Here is a 17906-nt window from a genome sequence, read left to right on the forward strand (position 1 = left end):
CCAGGGTGGCCCCCGTCCCCCCCCCCCCCAAACCCCGGTACCTGCTGCATAGTTGGGGGGTGGGAGGCAATTCAAAGTGCTATCAGGTGCCTGAGTGGTGGTGGGGGGGGGCCACGGTGGGGGGAGGGAATAGGGACCCCCCCCCCCACCCTGGGACACGCTGTTATGGGGGGGGGAAGGTTTTTGGGGGGGGTGGGGGGGTGGAGGGGGGGCCCACAACCACCCCCAGGGGAGAGTGATGTGGGGGGGTGGTTATTTTACAAGAGGCCGAAGTGGGGGGGGGAGGGGACAACAACATGGGACACCCCCCAAAATCCTTCAGGGGGGGTCCTGCTGCCCCCCCCCCCCCCAGTTTTTTGGGGGGGGCCACAATCACCCCCGGGGGGAGCGTGATGGAAGGAGGGGGGTTTATTTTACAAGAGGTCGAGGCGGGGGGGGGGAAACCAATATGAGACCCCCCCCAAAATCCCTCAGGGGGGTCCTGCTGCCCCCCCCCCCTCCGCCTTTTTCGAGGGGGGGAGGGGGGCCCGTAACCACCCCCCAACCACCCCTGGGGGAGGGCGATGTGGGGGGGGGGTGGTTATTTTACAAGAGGTTGGGGGGGGGTGTGTGTGTGTGGATGGAAACAACATGGGACCCCCCCCCCACCCCCCTCCCCAAATCCTTCAGGGGGGGTCCTGAGCCCACCCCACCCCCCGCGCCCCTTCCCCTCCCCCCCAATTTTTTTTTTGGGGGGGGGGGGGGAGGGGGGGTGTCTCAGGAGAGCTGGTGGGGGGCTTCGAGCATCTCCATGAGGAAGGTGTCGATGGGGGTGTCCCCGATGAGCTTGAAGAAGAAAAGATGCTCCAGGCATTTGAGGCCGATGGAGCGCAGGGCCGGCAGGCGCAGGAGCAGCTTGGCGAACCTGTTTTGGGGGGGGGACGGAGGGGGGGGGACGGGACACAGGACGGAATAATTACCAAAAGGTTCGAAAAAACCCCCCCCCAGCGTTTTTCCCCACATGAAGGTAGAAAAATCACAAAAAAGGCTCAGGAGGGCGGTAAGGCGAGGGAATCCGCTCCGGCTACGATTCCCGCCCCCCCCCTGCCCCCCCCCGCCATTTTCGCCCGCAAAACGCAGAGGGAGGAGGGCGTTAAGGCTGGAAATTCCACGGCCGAGCTCGGCCGTAATCCAGCGCTTTCCGGGGAAAAGGGGATTGGGCCGACGGAACCGATAAGCTGCGGCCTTCGTTATCCCCGAGCCGACGGTTTTGTTCCAACGTTGACGAAAAACGCCGTCCTCGGCGCGAAGCTCGGCTCCGTAGAACGGCGTTCCAACGTCAAAACGCGCCTCCGGCCCCAAGGCTGCCCGACCTCCCCCCTCTGGAGCGGGCGCCCTGAATTTTTCGGAAACTCCGCCTTTCGATGGGAGGCGCGAGACTTTTGACGCCGACCGTAAGGAAGGTATTCGGGACTTAGAGGCGCTCAAATTCCCCCTCGAAGGTAAAAAATAGGATAAAAAAAAAAGAAAAGAGCCCAGGAAAGGGGGGATACGAGGGAAGACGCCGTCGTGAACGCGTCAAGGATTCCATCACCATCCGCCTTTGACTCCCGGGACCAGGCGACGGGGCTGAGCCTTTCTTCCCCCCACGCAGGGACGCCTTTGGGTAAGACTTCCGACCATACCCAGCGCTTCCTCGGGAAACTTAAGAAATCCCGGAATCCCAGAATTGTCGGGTTGGAAGGGACCTCTGGAGATCATCCCGTCCAACCCCCCCCACCCCGCCAGAGCAGGGTCACCCAGAGCAGGCGGCGCAGGAACGCGTCCGGGAGGGTTTGGAATGTCGACGGGGACGGAGACTCTGTCACCTCTCTGGGCAGCCCGTGCCAGGGCTCTGCCACCCGCAGAGTGAAGAAGTTCCTCCTCGTGTTGAGGTGGAACTTCCCATGGTCAAGTTTGTGCCCGTTACCCCTCGTCCTGTCGCTGGGCACCACTGGAAAGAGCCTGGCCCCATCCTGACACCCCCCCTTGAAGTATTTACAAGCGTTGATAAGATCCCCCCTCAGCCGTCTTTTTTCCGGACTGAAGAGACCCAAATCCCTCAGCCTTTCTCCATCAGAGAGATGGTCCATCCCCTCGGCATCTGGGCAGCCCTTTGCTGTCCCCTCTCCAGCAGTTCCCCGTCCTTCTGGAACCGGGGAGCCCACAGCTGGACCCAGCGCTCCAGATGGGGCCTCCCCAGGGCAGAGCAGAGGGGGAGGACGAACCTCCCCCCACCTGCTGGCCACGCTCTTCTTGATGCCCCGCAGCGTGCCACTGGCCTTCTCGGCCACCAGGGCCCATCGCTGGCTCATGGGCGTCATGGGTTGTCCACCGGGACTCCCAGGTGTCTTTCCGCCGAGCTGCTCTCCAGCAGGTCGGCCCCCAACCTGGCCTGGTGCAGGGGGGGGGTTATGTCGTTCCTCCCCAGGTGCAGCGCACCCTACGCTTGGCCTCGTAGAACTTCACGAGGTTCTTCTCCGCCCAACTCTCCAGCCTGGCCAGGTCTCTCTGGATGGTGGCACGGCCTTCTGGGGTGTCAGCCACCCACCGCCCCCCCCCAGCTTTGTGTCATCACCAAACGTGCCGAGGGTGCCCTCTGTCCCTTCCTCCAGGTCATCGATGAATATATGGAAGAGGACGGGACCCAGCACTGACCCCTGGGGAACACCACTCCTCACTGACCTCCAACTAGACCCCGTGCCCCTAATCACCACCCTCTGAGCTCTCTCTGCCAAGCAGTTCTCCATCCCCCCCCCGCCATCCATTCATCCCCCCCGCGCTTCCAAAGCTTCCCTACGAGGACGCTGTGGGAGATCGCCTCGAACGCCTCGCTGAAGCCAAGGCAGACGACATCCACCGCCCTCCCCTCATCTCTCCGTCCAGTCACGCCATGGTAGAAGGCTATCGGATTGCCCAGACATGATTTTCCCTCGGTGAATCCATGTTGACTACTTCCGAGAGCTTTCTTTTCCTCCACGTGCCTTGAGATGACGCCCAGAACGAGCTGTTCCAGCATCTTTCCAGGGATGGAGGTGAGGGTGACCAGCCTGTAGCTCCCCGGCTCCTCCTTCCCGCCCTTTTGGAAGACTGGAGGGACGTTGGCTTCCCTCCAGGCCTCAGGCACCTCGCCTCTTCTCCGGGACCTTCCAAAGATGATGGAGAGCGGCCCAGCAATGACTTCCACCAGCTCCCTCAGCACTCGCGGGTGCATCCCATTGGGATATTGTGGATATCTAATTGATCCCTCACTCGATCCTCCTCAACCAAGGGGAAATCTTCCCCTTTCCCTGTTCCTTTCTCCAAAGTCTGGGACGCCGGAGGGCTTGGGCCGAGCAGTAAAGACCGAAGCGAAGGCGGCATTCCGTAACTCCGCCTTCTCCGCATCCTCCGTCCCCACGGCTCCCGCCTCATCCAACAGCGGGCCCACAACTTCTCTGGTTTTCCTTTTGCCTCCGATATACTTGAAGAGACCCTTCCCGTTGAGCTTGACATCCCTCGCCGGGTTGAATTCCGAGGAGGCCTCGGCTTTCCTCGTTCCATCCCCGCCTAATGGCGGAGCCTCCGAGCTCTGTCTCCCACCGGCTTTTCGATCCGCCCCCGCCGTCCCTCCATCTATAACGCCACCGAGGGCCTGAGAGCGGCCCCGCTCCTTCGGGAAGCGCGACTAGACCGAAGGCGCCCTCCGCCATTAGCGCGGGGGGGAAAATCGTTAACGGTTTAAGAAATTAAACGCGAGCGGGCTGACGGCGGGGAATCGGGCATCGCTCGGAATTTAAAACCCGGCCGCACTCAGCCTCCCGCCTCCGGGGAGGAGCGGGAGAACGCGAGGGCGGTTATTTTGTTCCAAAACTACTTTGCTTTTTGACGCGACGCAGCAGGGGGGGGCTTTTGATTGCAGGGGGAGGGGGGGGGGCCACACATAATTTACACACACACACCCCCCCCTTCAAATCCCCCCTCCCTACCTGCCCTGTTGCTCCGGATACTTCTGCTTGCAGTAGGATTCCAAGGAAGCGTAAACCTTCTCCCGCAGCAGCTCCACCTCGGCGGGGTTGGAAAGGCCCTTGGCGTCTGCGGGGAGGGAAAAGGGGATAAAAAAGGGGGAGGGGGGCACTTAGGGACACACATACTCCTCCTCCTCCGCCCCGTCAGTCCCCCCTCCCCGCAAGCGTCGTACCCGGATTGAAGAGGATGATGGCGCGAAGGCAACCCAGCTCCGTCTTATCCATCCGCATGTCCCGCATCTTGGAGACCAGCTCGGTCAGCACCCTGTGGGGCAGGTGCGTGTGGGGGGCGGGGGGGGGCAAAAACCCTCCATGGGGCAGATCCCCTCCTGCAGCCCCTCCCTCCCTGCCCCCCCCCCAAACTCCCTCCATGGGGCAAATCCCCACCTCTAGTCCCCCCAAAAACCCCTCTGTGGGGCAAAACGCTCCCTCTGGGGGGCGGATCCCCTCCTGCAGCTCCCCAAAAACCCCCTCCATGGGGCAAATCCCCACCTGTAGCCCCCCCCCCAAAAAAACCTCCATGGGGCAAATACTCCCTCTGTGGGGCAGATCCCCTCCTACAGCCCCACAAAACGCCTCCATGGGGCAAATACTCCCTCTGGGGGGCAGATGCTCTCCTACAGCCCCTCAAAAACCCCCTCCATGGGGCAGATACTTTCCTACAACCCCCAGAAACCCCCTCCATGGGGCAAATCCCATCCTGTGGCCCCCCAAAAATCCCCTCCGTAGGGCAGATCCCCTCCTGTAGACCCCCAAAAAACCCCTCCATGGGGCAAACGCTCCCTCTGTGGGGCAGATCCCCTCTTCCAGCCCCCCAAAAACCCCCTCCATGGGGCAAATCCCCACCCGTAGCCCCCTAAAAACCCCTCCACAGGGCAAATCGCCACCCGTAGCCCCCCCAAAAAACCCTCCGTGGGGCAAACACCCCCTCTGTGGGGCAGATCCCCTCCTCAAGCCCCCCAAAAACCCCCCTTTCCGGGGCAGATCCACCCTGGGCACCACCTCCGTAGGGTACCCCCGTCCCTCAGACCAGCTCGGTCAGCACCCTGTGGGGCGGGGGGAAAAAAAGGGTGTGGGGGGGTATAATTTGGGGGAGAGGGGTAACTATGAGGCCTAAATGCCCCCCCCCTGCCCCACACCTGTCGAAGATGGCCCCCACGCCGGCGCTGTGGGCGCTGTTGCGGTGGACGTGGAGGCCGGTGGCCAGGAGGATGCCGTCCTTGACGGAGATGGAGCGGTGGGAGAATGAGGCGATGAGCAGCTCGTTCCAGCCTGGGGGGGGGGACGGGGGACACGGGGACGACACGCGGCCGTTAGACCCCCCCCACCCCTCCCCATGTCAGCCCCACACATCACCGTGGGGCTGACATCCCCCCCCTCCCAACCTCGCCTGGCCCAGCCCGGCCCCATGGCGCCACCGAATACACTCAGGGAGCCCAAAATGCGCCCCCCCGCCAAGGGGCAGACACTCCCTCCCAGTTCTCCATGGGGCAGACACACCCCCTCAGCCCCCCCATGGGGCAGACACTCCCCCTTCCGCCCCACATTGCCCCCTCTAACCCCAAAGTGCCCTTTCCATGGGGCACGTGTCCCCCCTGCAGCCCACCCTCGGGGTATCCCCAATGTGGGGCAGATGCCTCCCAGACCACCTCCCTCCGTGGGGCGAATGCCCTCCTGGACCCTCCAATGTCCCCCTCCATGGGGCAGATCCCCTCCTGTGGCCCCCCAGAATCTTCCCCATGGGGCAAATCCTCTCCTGCAGCCCCCCAAAAACCCCTCCATGGGGCAGATCCTCTCCTGCAACACCCAGAAACCCTCTCCGTGGGGCAGATCCCCTCCTGTAGCTCCCCAAAAACCCCCTCCATGGTGCAAATCCCCAGCTGTAGCCCCCATAAAACCCCTCCATGGGGCAAACGCTTCCTCTGTGGGGCAGATCCCCTCCTGCAGCCCCCCAAAAACCCCCTTTATGGGGCAGATCCACCCTGGGCACCACCTCCGCAGGGCACCCAGCGCCCTCAGAAGACCCTCCACACCCCTAATGTGGGGCAGAAGAGTCCCCCGTCCCCCACCCGTAAGACGCCGTGGGGCAGCCCCCCATCCCTCCTCACCCGCCCGCAGGAGGATGACTTGGTCGTCCAAAGGCAGGTCGGAAAAATGGGGGATCCTCTTGGCCCACTCCACCAGGGTGAAGAGCTGCTTGTCGGCGGCCTGGCAGATGTTGGTCACCGGGTCATTGGGCTGATGAGGATGTGGGGCAGGGGGTGGACACATCAAGGGGTCAGCGAGGTGGTTCGGACCCCCCCACCTCCCTCCTCCTCGTGTTCCGCCCCGCCCCCCCAACCACAAAAACTCACCGAGCTGCCCCCGCTGCCGTCCACATTTTGGTCCGATTTCTGCTCCACCGCCAACTCGGCCTCCAAGATCTTCTCCACCGGCATCTCCTCGTTGGCGTTGACCCCCAAGTCGCCATCGCCTTCCTTCTCCTTGCCCCGCTGGCGCTCCTCCTGCACGGCTATGGGGGTGACAACAGTCAGGGGGGAGGGGGCGCGTTCCGAGGGAGTCCATAACACGTCTCCCAGTCTTCCCAGTTACCTTCCCGCTTCATGCCGGTGGCCAGGCACTTCTGGTAGCGGCAGTACTGGCAGCGGTTGCGTTGGCGTTTGTCCACCACGCAGTCCTTGTTGTCGCGGCAAGTGTAGGTCAGGTCCTTGCGGATGGTCCGTTTGAAGAAGCCCTTGCAACCCTCGCAGCTGTACACCCCATAATGCTTCCCTGGTGGGGGGGCGGGCAGGAAGAGAGAGAGAGGTCAACTGGGCGCCCCCCAACCTGCAGGATCGCCAACTTCTCCTCAGGGTTGGAGAAGGTCGAGCAGCCAGCCCCGTGAACGTGGCGCCAGGCTTCTGTGGGCCATCTTGAGGAGGAACGAGGTGGCCCCGGTATTTCACCATGGGGAAGATCAAGGTGGCCTCGTCCCCCATGTCCCACCTCAAAAAGAACCAAGGTGGCCCCATACCCCATCCCAAGAACGACCAAAGTGGCCCCATATCCCATCCCTAAAAGGACCAAGGTGGCCTCATTCCCTGTCTCCCACCTCAAAAGGAACCAAGGTGGCCCCAAACCCCATCCCAAGAAGGACCAAAGTGGCCCCAAACTCCACCCCACAAAGGACCAAGGTGGCCTCATCCCGTGTCCCACCACAGAGAGGACCAAGGCAGCCCCAAACGCCATCCCAAGAAGGACCAAGGTGGCCCCATGCTCATGTCCCACCCCAGAGCACCCAAGTGTCCCCATACACCACGTCCCACCACAAAAAGGATAAAGATGTCCCCATCCTGTATCCCACCCCAGAGAGAACCAAGGTGGCCCCATATCACATCCCAAAAAGGACAAAGGTGGCCTTGTCCCCAGGTGTCCCCAAGTCCCACGGAGACCCCACAGAACACCAAGATGTCCCCACAGAGACCCCACAGAATGCCCAGGTGTCCTGGTGCCCCACAGGGACCCCATGGAGGACCCAGCTGTCCTGGTGCCCCATAGGTTGCCCCCCGACACAAGTGTCCCCACAGCGACCCCCTGGAGGAGCCAGTTGTCCCACTGCACCACAGAGACACCACGGAAGACCCAGATGTTCACACAAGGACGTTGCAGAGGACTGAGGTGTTCCAGTGTCCCACAGAGGACCCAGGTGTCCCAGTGCACCACAGGGACGCCAGGCAGGACCCAGGTGTCCCTGCAGGAACCCATCTGGACAACCCAGCTGTCACAGTGATCCACAAGGCCACCACAGAAGACCCAGAAGTTCCCACAAAGACCTTACAGAAGACCCAGGTGTCCCAGTGTCACGCAGGGATCCCACGGAACACCCAAATGTTCCCACGGGGCCACCACAGAAGCCCCAGATGTTCCTACAAGGACATTACATACGGTCCAGGTGCCCCAGTGTCACACAGGGCTACCACAGACTACCCAGGTGTCCCCTCAAAGCCACAACAGAAGCCTCAGATGATCCCACGAACAACTTGCAGAGCACCCAAACATCCCAATGTCACACAGGGGCCCCATGGAAGACCCAGATGTCCCCATGGGGCCACCAAAGAAGCCCCAGATGACCCCACAAAGACCTTCAATGAACACCAAAGTGTCCCGGTGTCACACAGGGATCCTGTGAAAGATTGAAATGTCCCCACAAGGCCACCACAGAAGTCCCAGATGTTCCCACAAAGACTTTACAGATGATCCAGGTGTCCCCGTGCCACACAACGATCCCATGCACCACCCAACCATCCCCACAGAGCCACCACAGAAGCCCCAGGTGATGCCACAAAGACCTTACAGAAGACCCAAGTGCTCCGGTGTCACACAGGGACCCCACGGAAGACCCAAATGTCCCCATGGGGCCACCAGAGAAAATCCAGATGTTCCTACAAGGACTTTGCCAAGGACCCAGGTGTCTCGGTGTCACGCAGGGACCCCATAGAACACCCAAATGTCCCCACAGGGCCACCACAGAAGCCCCAAATGATCCCACAAAGACCTTACAGAGGACTCAGGTGTCCCGGTGTCACACAGAGATCCCATACAACACCCAAATGTCCCCACATGACCACCACAGAAGCCCCACGTGTTCCTACAAGGACCTTGCAAAGGACCCAGGTGCCCCGGTGTTACACAGGGACCCCACGGAGGTGCCAGATGTCCCCACAGGGCCACCAAAGAAGCCCCAGATGATCCCACAAGGACCTTACACAGCACCCAAATGTCCCGGTGTCACACAGGGATCCCATGGAAGACCCAAATGTCCCCGTGGGTCCACCACAGAAGCTCCAGATGATCGCACAAAGACCTTGTAGAGCACCCAGGTGTCCCAGTATCACACAGAGATCCTGCAGAAAACCCAAATATCCTCATGGGGCCACCACAGAAGCCCACAAAGACCTTACAGAACACCAAGTGTCCCAGTGTCACACAAGGACCCTGCAGAAAACCAAAATGTCCCCACAGAGCCACCACAGAAACTCCACGTGTTCCCGCAAAGACCTTCCAGAGCACCCAACTGTCCTAGTGTCACACAAGAACCCCATGAAAGACCTAAATGTCTCCACAGGGCCACCACAGAAGCTCCAAGTGACCCCACAAAGACTTTACAGAAGACAGAAGTGTCCCGGTATCACACAGGGATCCCGTGGAAGACCCAAATGTCCTCATGGGGTCACCACAGAAACCCCAGAGGATCCCACAAGGACCTCACATAGCACCCAAATGTCCCGGTGTCACACAGAGATCCCGCGGAAAATGTAAATGTCCCCATGGGATCACCACACAAGCCTCAGATATTGCCACAAAGACCTTACAGAAGACCCAAATACCCCAATGTCACACAGGGATCCCGCAGAAGACCCAAATGTCCCCATGGGGTCATCACAGAAGCTCCAGGTGATCCCACAAAGACCTTACATAGCACGCAAGTGTCCCGGTGTCAGACAGAGATCCTGTGGTACACCCAAATGTCTCCCCAGGGCCACCACAGAAGCCCCAGATGATCCCACAAAGACCTTCCAGAGCACCCAAGTGTCCTGGTATCAGGCAGGGATCCTGCAGAAGACCCAAAAGTCCCCAACGGGGCCACCACAGAAGCCCCAGATGATCCCACACAGACCTTGCAAAACACCCAAGTGCCCCGGTGTCACACAGGGATCACACAGACATCTCATGCAAGACTCAGACGTCCCCACAATGACACCACAGAAGCCCCACATGTTCCCACAAGGACTTTGCAGAGAACCCAGGTGTCCCAGTGTCACACAGGGATCCCAAGGAAGACCCAGATGTCTCCACAGGGCCACCACAGAAGCCTCAGATGATCCCACAAAGACCTTCCAGAGCACCCAGGTGTCCCGGTGTCATGCAGGGATCCCACGGAAGACCCAGATGTCTCCACAGGGCCACCACAGAAGCTCCAGATGATCCCACAAAGACCTTCCAGAGCACCCAAGTGTCCCGGTGTCACGCAGGCATCCCGCAGAAGACCCAAATGTCCCCACGGGGCCACCACAGAAGCCCCAGATGATCCCACAAAGACCTTGCGGAACACCCAAGCGTCCCAGTGCCCCCCCCAAGGATCCCCGTGGAGCCCCCCAAATGGCAGGTACCTGAGGAGCGATCCCCGCAGATGGCGCAGAGGCGTTTGCCGGCCACGCCGGGGCCGTGGGGGTGACACGGGACGGCTCGGATCCCCAAGGGGGGCTTGACGTCATCCGAGCTGCTGACGGGGTGCAGCCCCGAGAGGTTGACCGTGGAGTTGATCTGCGAGAGATGGGTGAGGGAAAAAGGTGGGCAACTCCAGTGGGACACCCCGCCCCCCCCTTGGCTTCTTCCCACCCCACGCCCCCCACTTGGGGGGTTGCCCCCTTACCTGGGGGCTGCTGACGGGGCCGTAGGCGATGGCGGGGGTGGCGGGGAGGCCCGGGGAACCCATGGAGGAGCTGATGACGGGGAAGGGGGAGCCCAAGGCGGCGCCGGGAGAGTTGAGGGAGGAGGTCATGGCCGAGCCGATCATGGAGGGGGGGTGCAGGGGGGCCGACGGCTCCGGGGGGGGCGGGGAGGCGCTCAGGGATGAGCTATCGGGGCTCCGGCAGTCTGGGGGTGGGGGGAAATGGAGGGGGGGGGGGGGTGAGGGACCCCCCAACTCCATCCCTGACCCCACCAGTCCCTGCGCCCCCCACTCCTGGCCAGGTCTGAAGGCCCCCCCCAAGTGTGGAGCCCCCCAGGTGCTGTTCTGCACGCCCCACGCCCCCCAGCCCCACCTCAAGACCCCCCCAACCCCTAGATCCCCCCCGGAACACCCAAGATTCTCCCCCCAACTCCAAGATCCACCCCCAACATCCCCCCCCCAAGCCCAGGATCCCATTCCCACCCCAACCTGTAACTCTCCAGACCCCCAACATCACCTCACGACCCCCCCAAACCCACAAGCAGCCCCCCCAAACCCCCCTTTTGCACCTCTGGCCCCCCCAATCCATAAGCTTCCCCCCCCCCAGCCCCGCCTTTGCACCCACAGCCCCCCAACACCACCTCAGGACCCTCACACACACCCAGAAGCACCCCCCAAAACCCCTAAGCACCCCCCAAAACCCCTTTTACACCCCAAAGCCCCCCCCCAAACACACAAGCACCCCCACTCCCAGCCCCCCCTCACCTCAGGATCCACCCCAACCCATAAGCACCCCCCCAAACCCAGAAGAACCCCCCCCAACCCCACAAGCACCCCCCAAAGCCCTCCCGCACCCCAACCCCACCCAGGCCCCCCCCAAACCCCCTTTCCCTCCCCCTCTCCCAGCCCCCCCCTCACCTCAGGATTCCCCCCCTCCCCCAATCCCTATGGCTGCCCCTCCCCCAACGCTAACCGCGGTCGCTGTCGCCCATCCCGCGTTGCCGGGGGGGCTCCGGCCTCTCGGACCGACCGACCCCCCCCCCCCCCGCCGCCGCCGCCACCGCCGCCGCCCCCCCCCGGGCTCGGCCTGCTCCGGGCGCCGCCGCCTGCGGGCCCCACCGCCCCACAATGCCCCGCGCGGCTCCCGGCATCCCGCGCGCCACCCCTCCCCTCCCCGCCGTGCCCCGCTTCCAAGATGGCGGCGGCGCCTTCAGCCACTTCCGCCCCGGCTTCTTCCCGGCTTCCTTTCCCGCCACGGGCGAGAGCTCGCGAGAGCTCGCGGGAAAAGGGGCGGGGCCGCGGTGCCACGTCGGGCCCGGAGCCGGAGGGAACGGAGCGCGCGGACGGTGAGGACCCTTCCCGGGGCATAGAGAGGGGGATAGAAGGGCCCCGCCGCCGGCCGCTCTGCCGCCCCCCCCGCCCCTTCACTCTATGGCCGGGCCCACCGCCCTCTCTACGGCCCTTCCCGCCGGTTTCCGTGCGGTGGCCGCTCCGGCCGCTTCTTCCCCCTCTCTATGGTGCCCCTGGGGGGCCGCTCTGCACCCTCAGCCCTTCGTCTCTGTGGTGGGGTCGCTCTGGCTCCGCTTCGTCTCTATCGTGTGGCCCCTTAGGACCGCTCTAGCCCCCCGTCCCGCCACTCTGGGATCCGTCTCTATGGTCGGTTCTATGGGTGCTTTTGGGGCTTGTCTGGGCACTCATCCCTTCGTCTCTATGGTAGAGTTAGTTGGCGCCGCTCTATCTCCTCTTCAGCTCTATGGTGTGGCCCGTTGGGGCCGCTCTAGCCCCCCGTCCCACCACTCTGGGCTCTGTCTCTATGGTCTGTCCCTTGGGAGCCATTGGGGCTTGTCTGGACACTCATCCCTTCATCTCTATGGTAGGGTTGGTTGGTGCCTCTCTGTCTCCTCTTAATCTCTATGGTATGGCCCGTTAGGGCCACTATAGCCCCCCATGTCACCACTCTATGGCAGAACTGAGGGTGCCTCTCTGGGCTCTGTCTCTATGGTCTCCCCCCCCACCTTCCCCCTCACCTCTGGGAGCCGTTGGGGTTTGTCTGGACACTCATTCCTTCAACTCTATGGTAGAGTCAGTTGGTGCGGCTCTGTCTCCTCTTCATCTCTATGGTATGACTTATTGGGGCCGCTCTAGCCCCCCATCCCACCACTCTATGGCACAGCCAGGGGTGCCCCTCTGGGCTCTGTCTCTATGGTCTCTCCTGCCACCACCCCTGGGAGCTGTTGGGGCTTGTCTGGGCGCTCATCCCTTCGTCTCTATGGTGGGGTCTCTCTGTGTCCTCTTCATCTCTATGGTGTGGCCCATTGGGGCCGCTCTAGCCCCCCATCCCACCACTCTATGGCACAACCAAGGGCGCCACTCTGGGCTCTGTCTCTATGGTCTCTCCCACGACCACCCTTGGGAGCCGTTGGGGCTTGTCTGGACGCTCATCCCTTTGTCTCTGTGGTAGGAGCCATTGGTTGACCCGTCTCCCCTCACCGGGGCAATGGCGGCGGCCGCCCGGACGCGAGGACTCGGCGCTGCCCTCACCGCTGCCATTGCCGTGCTGGCCCTCTGCCTGCTGCTGGCCCCCACCGCCTCGCACGAGGGTGGCCACTCGCACGAGGACCTGCACCACGGCCACGGCCACTCGCATGAGGGCATGTACCACGGGCACCACGGCCACTCGCACGAGGACCTGCACCACGGCCACTCGCACGAGGGCATGTACCACGGCCACGGCCACTCGCACGAGGACATGTACCACGGACACGGCCACTCGCACGAGGGCATGTACCACGGCCATCATGGCCACTCGCACGAGGACCTCCACCACGGCCACAGCCACGCGCACGAGGGCTTGCACCACGGCCACTCGCACGAGGACATGTACCACGGCCACTCGCACGAGGGCTTGTACCACGGGCACCACGGCCACTCGCACGAGGACGCCCACCGCCCCTCGCACGAGCGTTTGCCCCCAGATCCCCCCAAACCGCCACCCCCGCGGAAGGACACGGTGACGCTGTGGATGCACGTGAGTGTCCCCACCCCCACCACCACCAAAGACCCCTTGGGGATGTTGTGGGGGGGGAGGGGGAGTGGCACCCTGTGACCCACACCCCGCCCCGTCCTGTGTGTCCCCTCGCAGACGATGGCGGCCACCTTGGTGATCAGCGCCGCCCCGTACCTCGTCCTCTTCCTCATCCCGGTGGAGTCCAACGCCCCCCGGCACCAGGGGCTCCTCAAGCTGCTCCTCAGCTTCGCGGCGGGGGGGCTGCTGGGGGACGCCTTCCTCCACCTCATCCCCCACGCCCTGGGTGAGTGTCCCTTTCTGCGTTGTCGCCGTGTCCCCGTCCCCGTCCCCCCCCCCGGCCACCTTGGGGACAGCGGGGATGTGGTGGCGCTCACCCTCCTGTCCTTTGTGTCCCCCCCGCAGCCCCCCACGCGCATCACGGCGAGGGCGGTCCCGCGCACGCCCAGCCGGGCGGCCACGGCCACTCGCACCACGGTAAGGACACTTAGAGGGGGGTGGGGGGTGACCGTGGGGACAAGGAGGGGACAGTGCCACCGCTCACGGTGTCCCCCTGGCCCAGGCCAGGAGCACGGCCGCATGCTGACGGTGGGGATGTGGGTGCTGGCCGGCATCGTGGCCTTCCTGGTGGTGGAGACCTTCGTGCGACACGCCAAAGGTGGCCACGGCCACAGCCACGGCCACGGTAGGTGACATCTCTGCAGGGGGGTGCGGGGGGGGGGGACACTGACCCCCCACCACCACCTCGTTGTCCCCCTCCCCAGGGGTCAAGGCCAAGAGCAGCTCCAGCGAAGGTGAGGAGGAGCCGGGGGCGGCGGGGCGGCGTGGGGAGAGGACGGCCACCAAGGGCCACCGTGGCAAGAGCCGGCCGGCGGGGAAGGCCACCGAGGAGTCGGGTATGGGGACGCGGGGACACCGCGAGGGGGGGGGGGTGACAAGGACTGGGGAGGACCCTGATGGGGACAGGGACAGTGGGGATGGGATGGGGGACAGGGATAGGGGGGCAAGAGGGACCCCAATGGGGACAAGGATGCTGGGGGGGGGTGACAAGGACTGGGGGGGGACCCCAGTGGGGACAGGGACACTGGGAGGGGGGACAAGGACTGGGGGAGGACCCTGATGGGGACAGGGACAGTGGGGATGGGATGGGGGATGGGGACAGGGGGGCAAGAGGGACCCTGATGGGGATGGAGACACTGGAGGTGGGACAGGGGACAGGGAGGGGGGGGCAAGAGGGACCCCAGTGGGGACAAGGACACTGCGAGGGGTGACAAGGACTGGGGAGGGCCGCGATGGGGACAGGGGCAGTGGGGGTGGGACAGGGGACAGGGATGGGGGGGCAAGAGGGACCTGGATGGGGACAGGGACACTGCGGGGGGGGGGGGCGGGGGAAGGGGATCCTTCCAGGGACAAGGACAGGAGGACAAGAGGGACCCCAGTGGGGACAAGGACACGCGGGGTGACAAGGGCTGGGGGGGACACACCGATGGGACAGGGACAATGGTGGGGAGGTGACAAGAACTGTAGGGGGGCCCCAGTGGGGACGGGGACACTGGAGGGGGGGTGACCGGGACTAAAGGGGACATGGGGACCCCAGTGGGGACAGGGACACTGGAGGGGGGGTGACAGAGACTGGAGGGGATCCCAGTGGGGACAGGGACACTGAGGGGGGTGACAGGGACTGGAGGGGACCCCAGTGGGGATGGGGACACTGGAGGGGGGTGACAGAGACGGGAGGGGACACGGGGACCCCAGTGGGGATGGGGACACTGGAGGGGGGTGACAGGGACTAAAGGGGACACGGGGACCCCAGTGAGGACGGGGACACTGGAGGGGGGGTGACAGAGACGGGAGGGGACAAGGGCCATCTCCAGGGCCACTGGAGCGGGGGCCATCTGGGAGCCTGATGGGGGACAGGCACCCCGTGGGGCAAGGGACAGGAAGGGACAGTGGGACCCCACGGGGACACTGGGACAGGGAGGGGGGTGACAGGGAAGGTGACGTCCCCCGGCTGTCCCCGCAGCCATGGAGGTGTCGGGGTACTTGAACTTGGCGGCCGACGTGGCTCACAACTTCACGGACGGGTTGGCCATCGGGGCCTCCTTCCTGGCGGGGACGGGCTTGGGGACGGTGACGGCGGTGACGGTGCTGCTGCACGAGCTGCCCCACGAGGTGGGCGACTTCGCCATCCTCGTCCAGTCCGGCTGCAGCAAGCGCAAGGTGAGAGGTCCCAGTGCTCCCAGTTAACCCCCAGAACCCCCCCCCCCCCCGCCCCACACACCTCCCCGGTACCCCCCAGTGTCCCCAGCAACCACGGTGTCACCAGTACCCCTGGTGTCCCCAGCGACCGCAATGTCCCCAGTGACCACAGCGTCCCCAGTACCCCGGTTTTCCCAGTGGCCGCGGTGTCCCCAGTACGCCCAGTGCTCCCAGTAACCAGTGTCCCCAATACCCCACAGTGTCCCCAGGGACCGCAATGTCCCCAGTACCCCCAGTAACCCTGGTGTCCCCAGCACTCCTGGTGCTCCTGGTGTCCCCAGTACCCCCAATGTCCCCAGTATTCCTGGTGTCCCCAGTACCCCCAGTAACCCGGGTGTCCTCAGCACTGCGGGTGTCCCCAGTGTCCCCAGTACCCCCAATGTCCCCAGTGTTCCTGGTGTCCCCAGTATCCCCAGTGACCGCGGTGTCCCCAGTACTCCAGTGTTCCCAGTAACCACAATGTCCCTGGTACCCACAGTGTCCCCAGTACGCCCAGTGCTCCCAGTAACCGGTGTCCCCAGTGCCCCCAGTACCCTCCAGTGTCCCCAGTACCCACCAGTACCCCACAGTGCCCCCAGTGACCGCAATGTCCCCAGTGCCCCCAGTACCCCTGGTGTCCCCAGCATTCCTGGTGCCCCTGGTGTCCCCAGTACCCCCAATGTCCCCAGTATGCTTGGTGTCCCCAGTACCCCCAGTAACCCTGGCGTCCCCAGTGCCCCTGGTGTCTCCAGCACTCCGGGTGTCCCCAGTGTCCCCAGTATCCCCAATGTCCCCAGTATTCCTGGTGTCCCCAGTATCCCCAGGTAACCTCGGTGTCCCCAGTACCCCTAGCATCACCAGTGTCCCCAGTCCCCCCAGTACTTCTGGTGTCCCCAGTATTGCTGGTGTCCCCAGTACCCCTGGTGTCCCCAGTACCCCCAGCACCCCCGATGTCCCCAATGCCCCTAGTGTCCCCAGTACCCCCAGCATCCCCGATGTCCCCAGTACCCCTGGTGTCCCCAGTGCCCCCAGCACCCACGATGTCCCCAGCAACCCCGATGTCCCCAGTACCCCCACCACCCCCCAGTGCCACTGTGTCCCCAGCACCCCCGGTGCCCCTAGTGCCCCCAACACCGCCAATGTCCCCAGTACCCCTGGTGTCCCCCGTACCCCCAGTACCCCCGGCACCCCCAGTGTCCCCACCACCCCCAATGTCCCCGGTGCCCCCGGCACCCCCGGTGCCCCCAGCACCCCTGATGTCCCCAGTACCCCTGGTGTCCCCCGTACCCCCGGCACCCCCGGTGTCCCCAGTACCCCCGGTGTCCCCACCAGTGCCCCCCAGTGCCACCCTGTCCCCGCCCGCAGGCCATGCGGCTGCAGCTGGTGACGGCGCTGGGTGCGGTGGCGGGGGCGGCCTGCTCGCTGCTGGCGGAGGGGGCGGGGGAGGCCGCCATGCTGGGGGTCCTGCCCTTCACCGCCGGTGGCTTCATCTACGTGGGGACCGTCACCGTCCTCCCCGAGCTGCTGCGGGACGCGGGGCCCCTCCAGTCCCTGCTCCAGCTCCTGGGGCTACTGGCCGGCGTCGCCATGATGGTGGCCATCGCCCACTACGAGTAGGGGACCGTGGGAACAAGTTGGGGGGGGGGGGGGGGGGCGGGGAGGTGTCCCCAGTCGTGTCCCCCCCCCCCCTTACATGTGCCCCATTTTAGGGGGGCTCATCCCTCTGGGGAGGGGGAGCCACCTTTAGCCAGGGACCAATTTGGGGGGGGGAGCCGGGGAGCTCCATCATTTCAGGGGGGGCTCACTGGGATGGGGGGGGCTCCCCGATTTAGGGGGGGGTTCCCTGATTTGGAGGGGGGTCTCCTTGGGATTGATTTGGGGGAGGTCCCTGATCTGGGGGGCTCCCTGGGAAATGGGGGGCCCTCCTGATTAGGGGGGTCCCTGGGATTGGGGTAGGTCCCTGATATGGGGGGGCTACCCATAATTTCGGGGGGCTCACTGGGATGGGGGGCGTCCCTGATTTAGGGGGAGGGCCCTGGGATGGGGGGGGGCCCCCTGATTTGGGGGGGTCCCTGATATGGGGGGGTTCCATGAGATTGGGGGGGGGCCCTGATTCGGGGGGGTCCCTGATATGCGGGGGGTTCCATGAGATTGGGGGGTTCCCTCACTTGGGGGAGCTCCCTGGGAA

The 17906-nt window shown here is 64.2% G+C and overlaps 2 protein-coding genes across 3 annotated transcripts; one reads left to right on the top strand and one right to left on the bottom strand.

Moving 5' to 3' along the window:
• Positions 1 to 340: 340 nt before the first annotated feature.
• Positions 341 to 11621, bottom strand: RXRB (retinoid X receptor beta). 2 transcript variants are annotated; one of them, XM_063318700.1, is made up of 10 exons: positions 11429 to 11621; positions 10438 to 10661; positions 10175 to 10328; positions 6618 to 6797; positions 6380 to 6537; positions 6134 to 6233; positions 5165 to 5297; positions 4199 to 4290; positions 3987 to 4092; positions 341 to 904 (listed from the first exon to the last, which is right to left on the bottom strand). In XM_063318700.1, exons 1-10 carry the CDS (start codon positions 11604 to 11606, stop codon positions 757 to 759), a joined length of 1473 nt encoding a protein of 490 aa, XP_063174770.1. In that variant the 5' UTR covers positions 11607 to 11621; the 3' UTR covers positions 341 to 756. The 2 variants fall into 2 exon arrangements, with proteins under 2 accessions (XP_063174770.1, XP_063174769.1); XM_063318699.1 differs by having other exon boundaries at positions 584 to 904; positions 6134 to 6263.
• Positions 11622 to 11656: 35 nt separating this feature from the next.
• Positions 11657 to 17372, top strand: SLC39A7 (solute carrier family 39 member 7). The gene is made up of 8 exons (XM_063318724.1): positions 11657 to 11801; positions 12917 to 13483; positions 13598 to 13766; positions 13886 to 13957; positions 14043 to 14165; positions 14245 to 14376; positions 15504 to 15700; positions 17084 to 17372. Exons 2-8 carry the CDS (start codon positions 12953 to 12955, stop codon positions 17333 to 17335), a joined length of 1476 nt encoding a protein of 491 aa, XP_063174794.1. The 5' UTR covers positions 11657 to 11801; positions 12917 to 12952; the 3' UTR covers positions 17336 to 17372.
• Positions 17373 to 17906: the final 534 nt, after the last annotated feature.

The sequence above is a fragment of the Chroicocephalus ridibundus genome, chromosome 28 (genome assembly GCF_963924245.1).
Source record: "Chroicocephalus ridibundus chromosome 28, bChrRid1.1, whole genome shotgun sequence".
In the NCBI taxonomy this organism is placed as follows: Eukaryota; Metazoa; Chordata; class Aves; order Charadriiformes; family Laridae; genus Chroicocephalus; species Chroicocephalus ridibundus.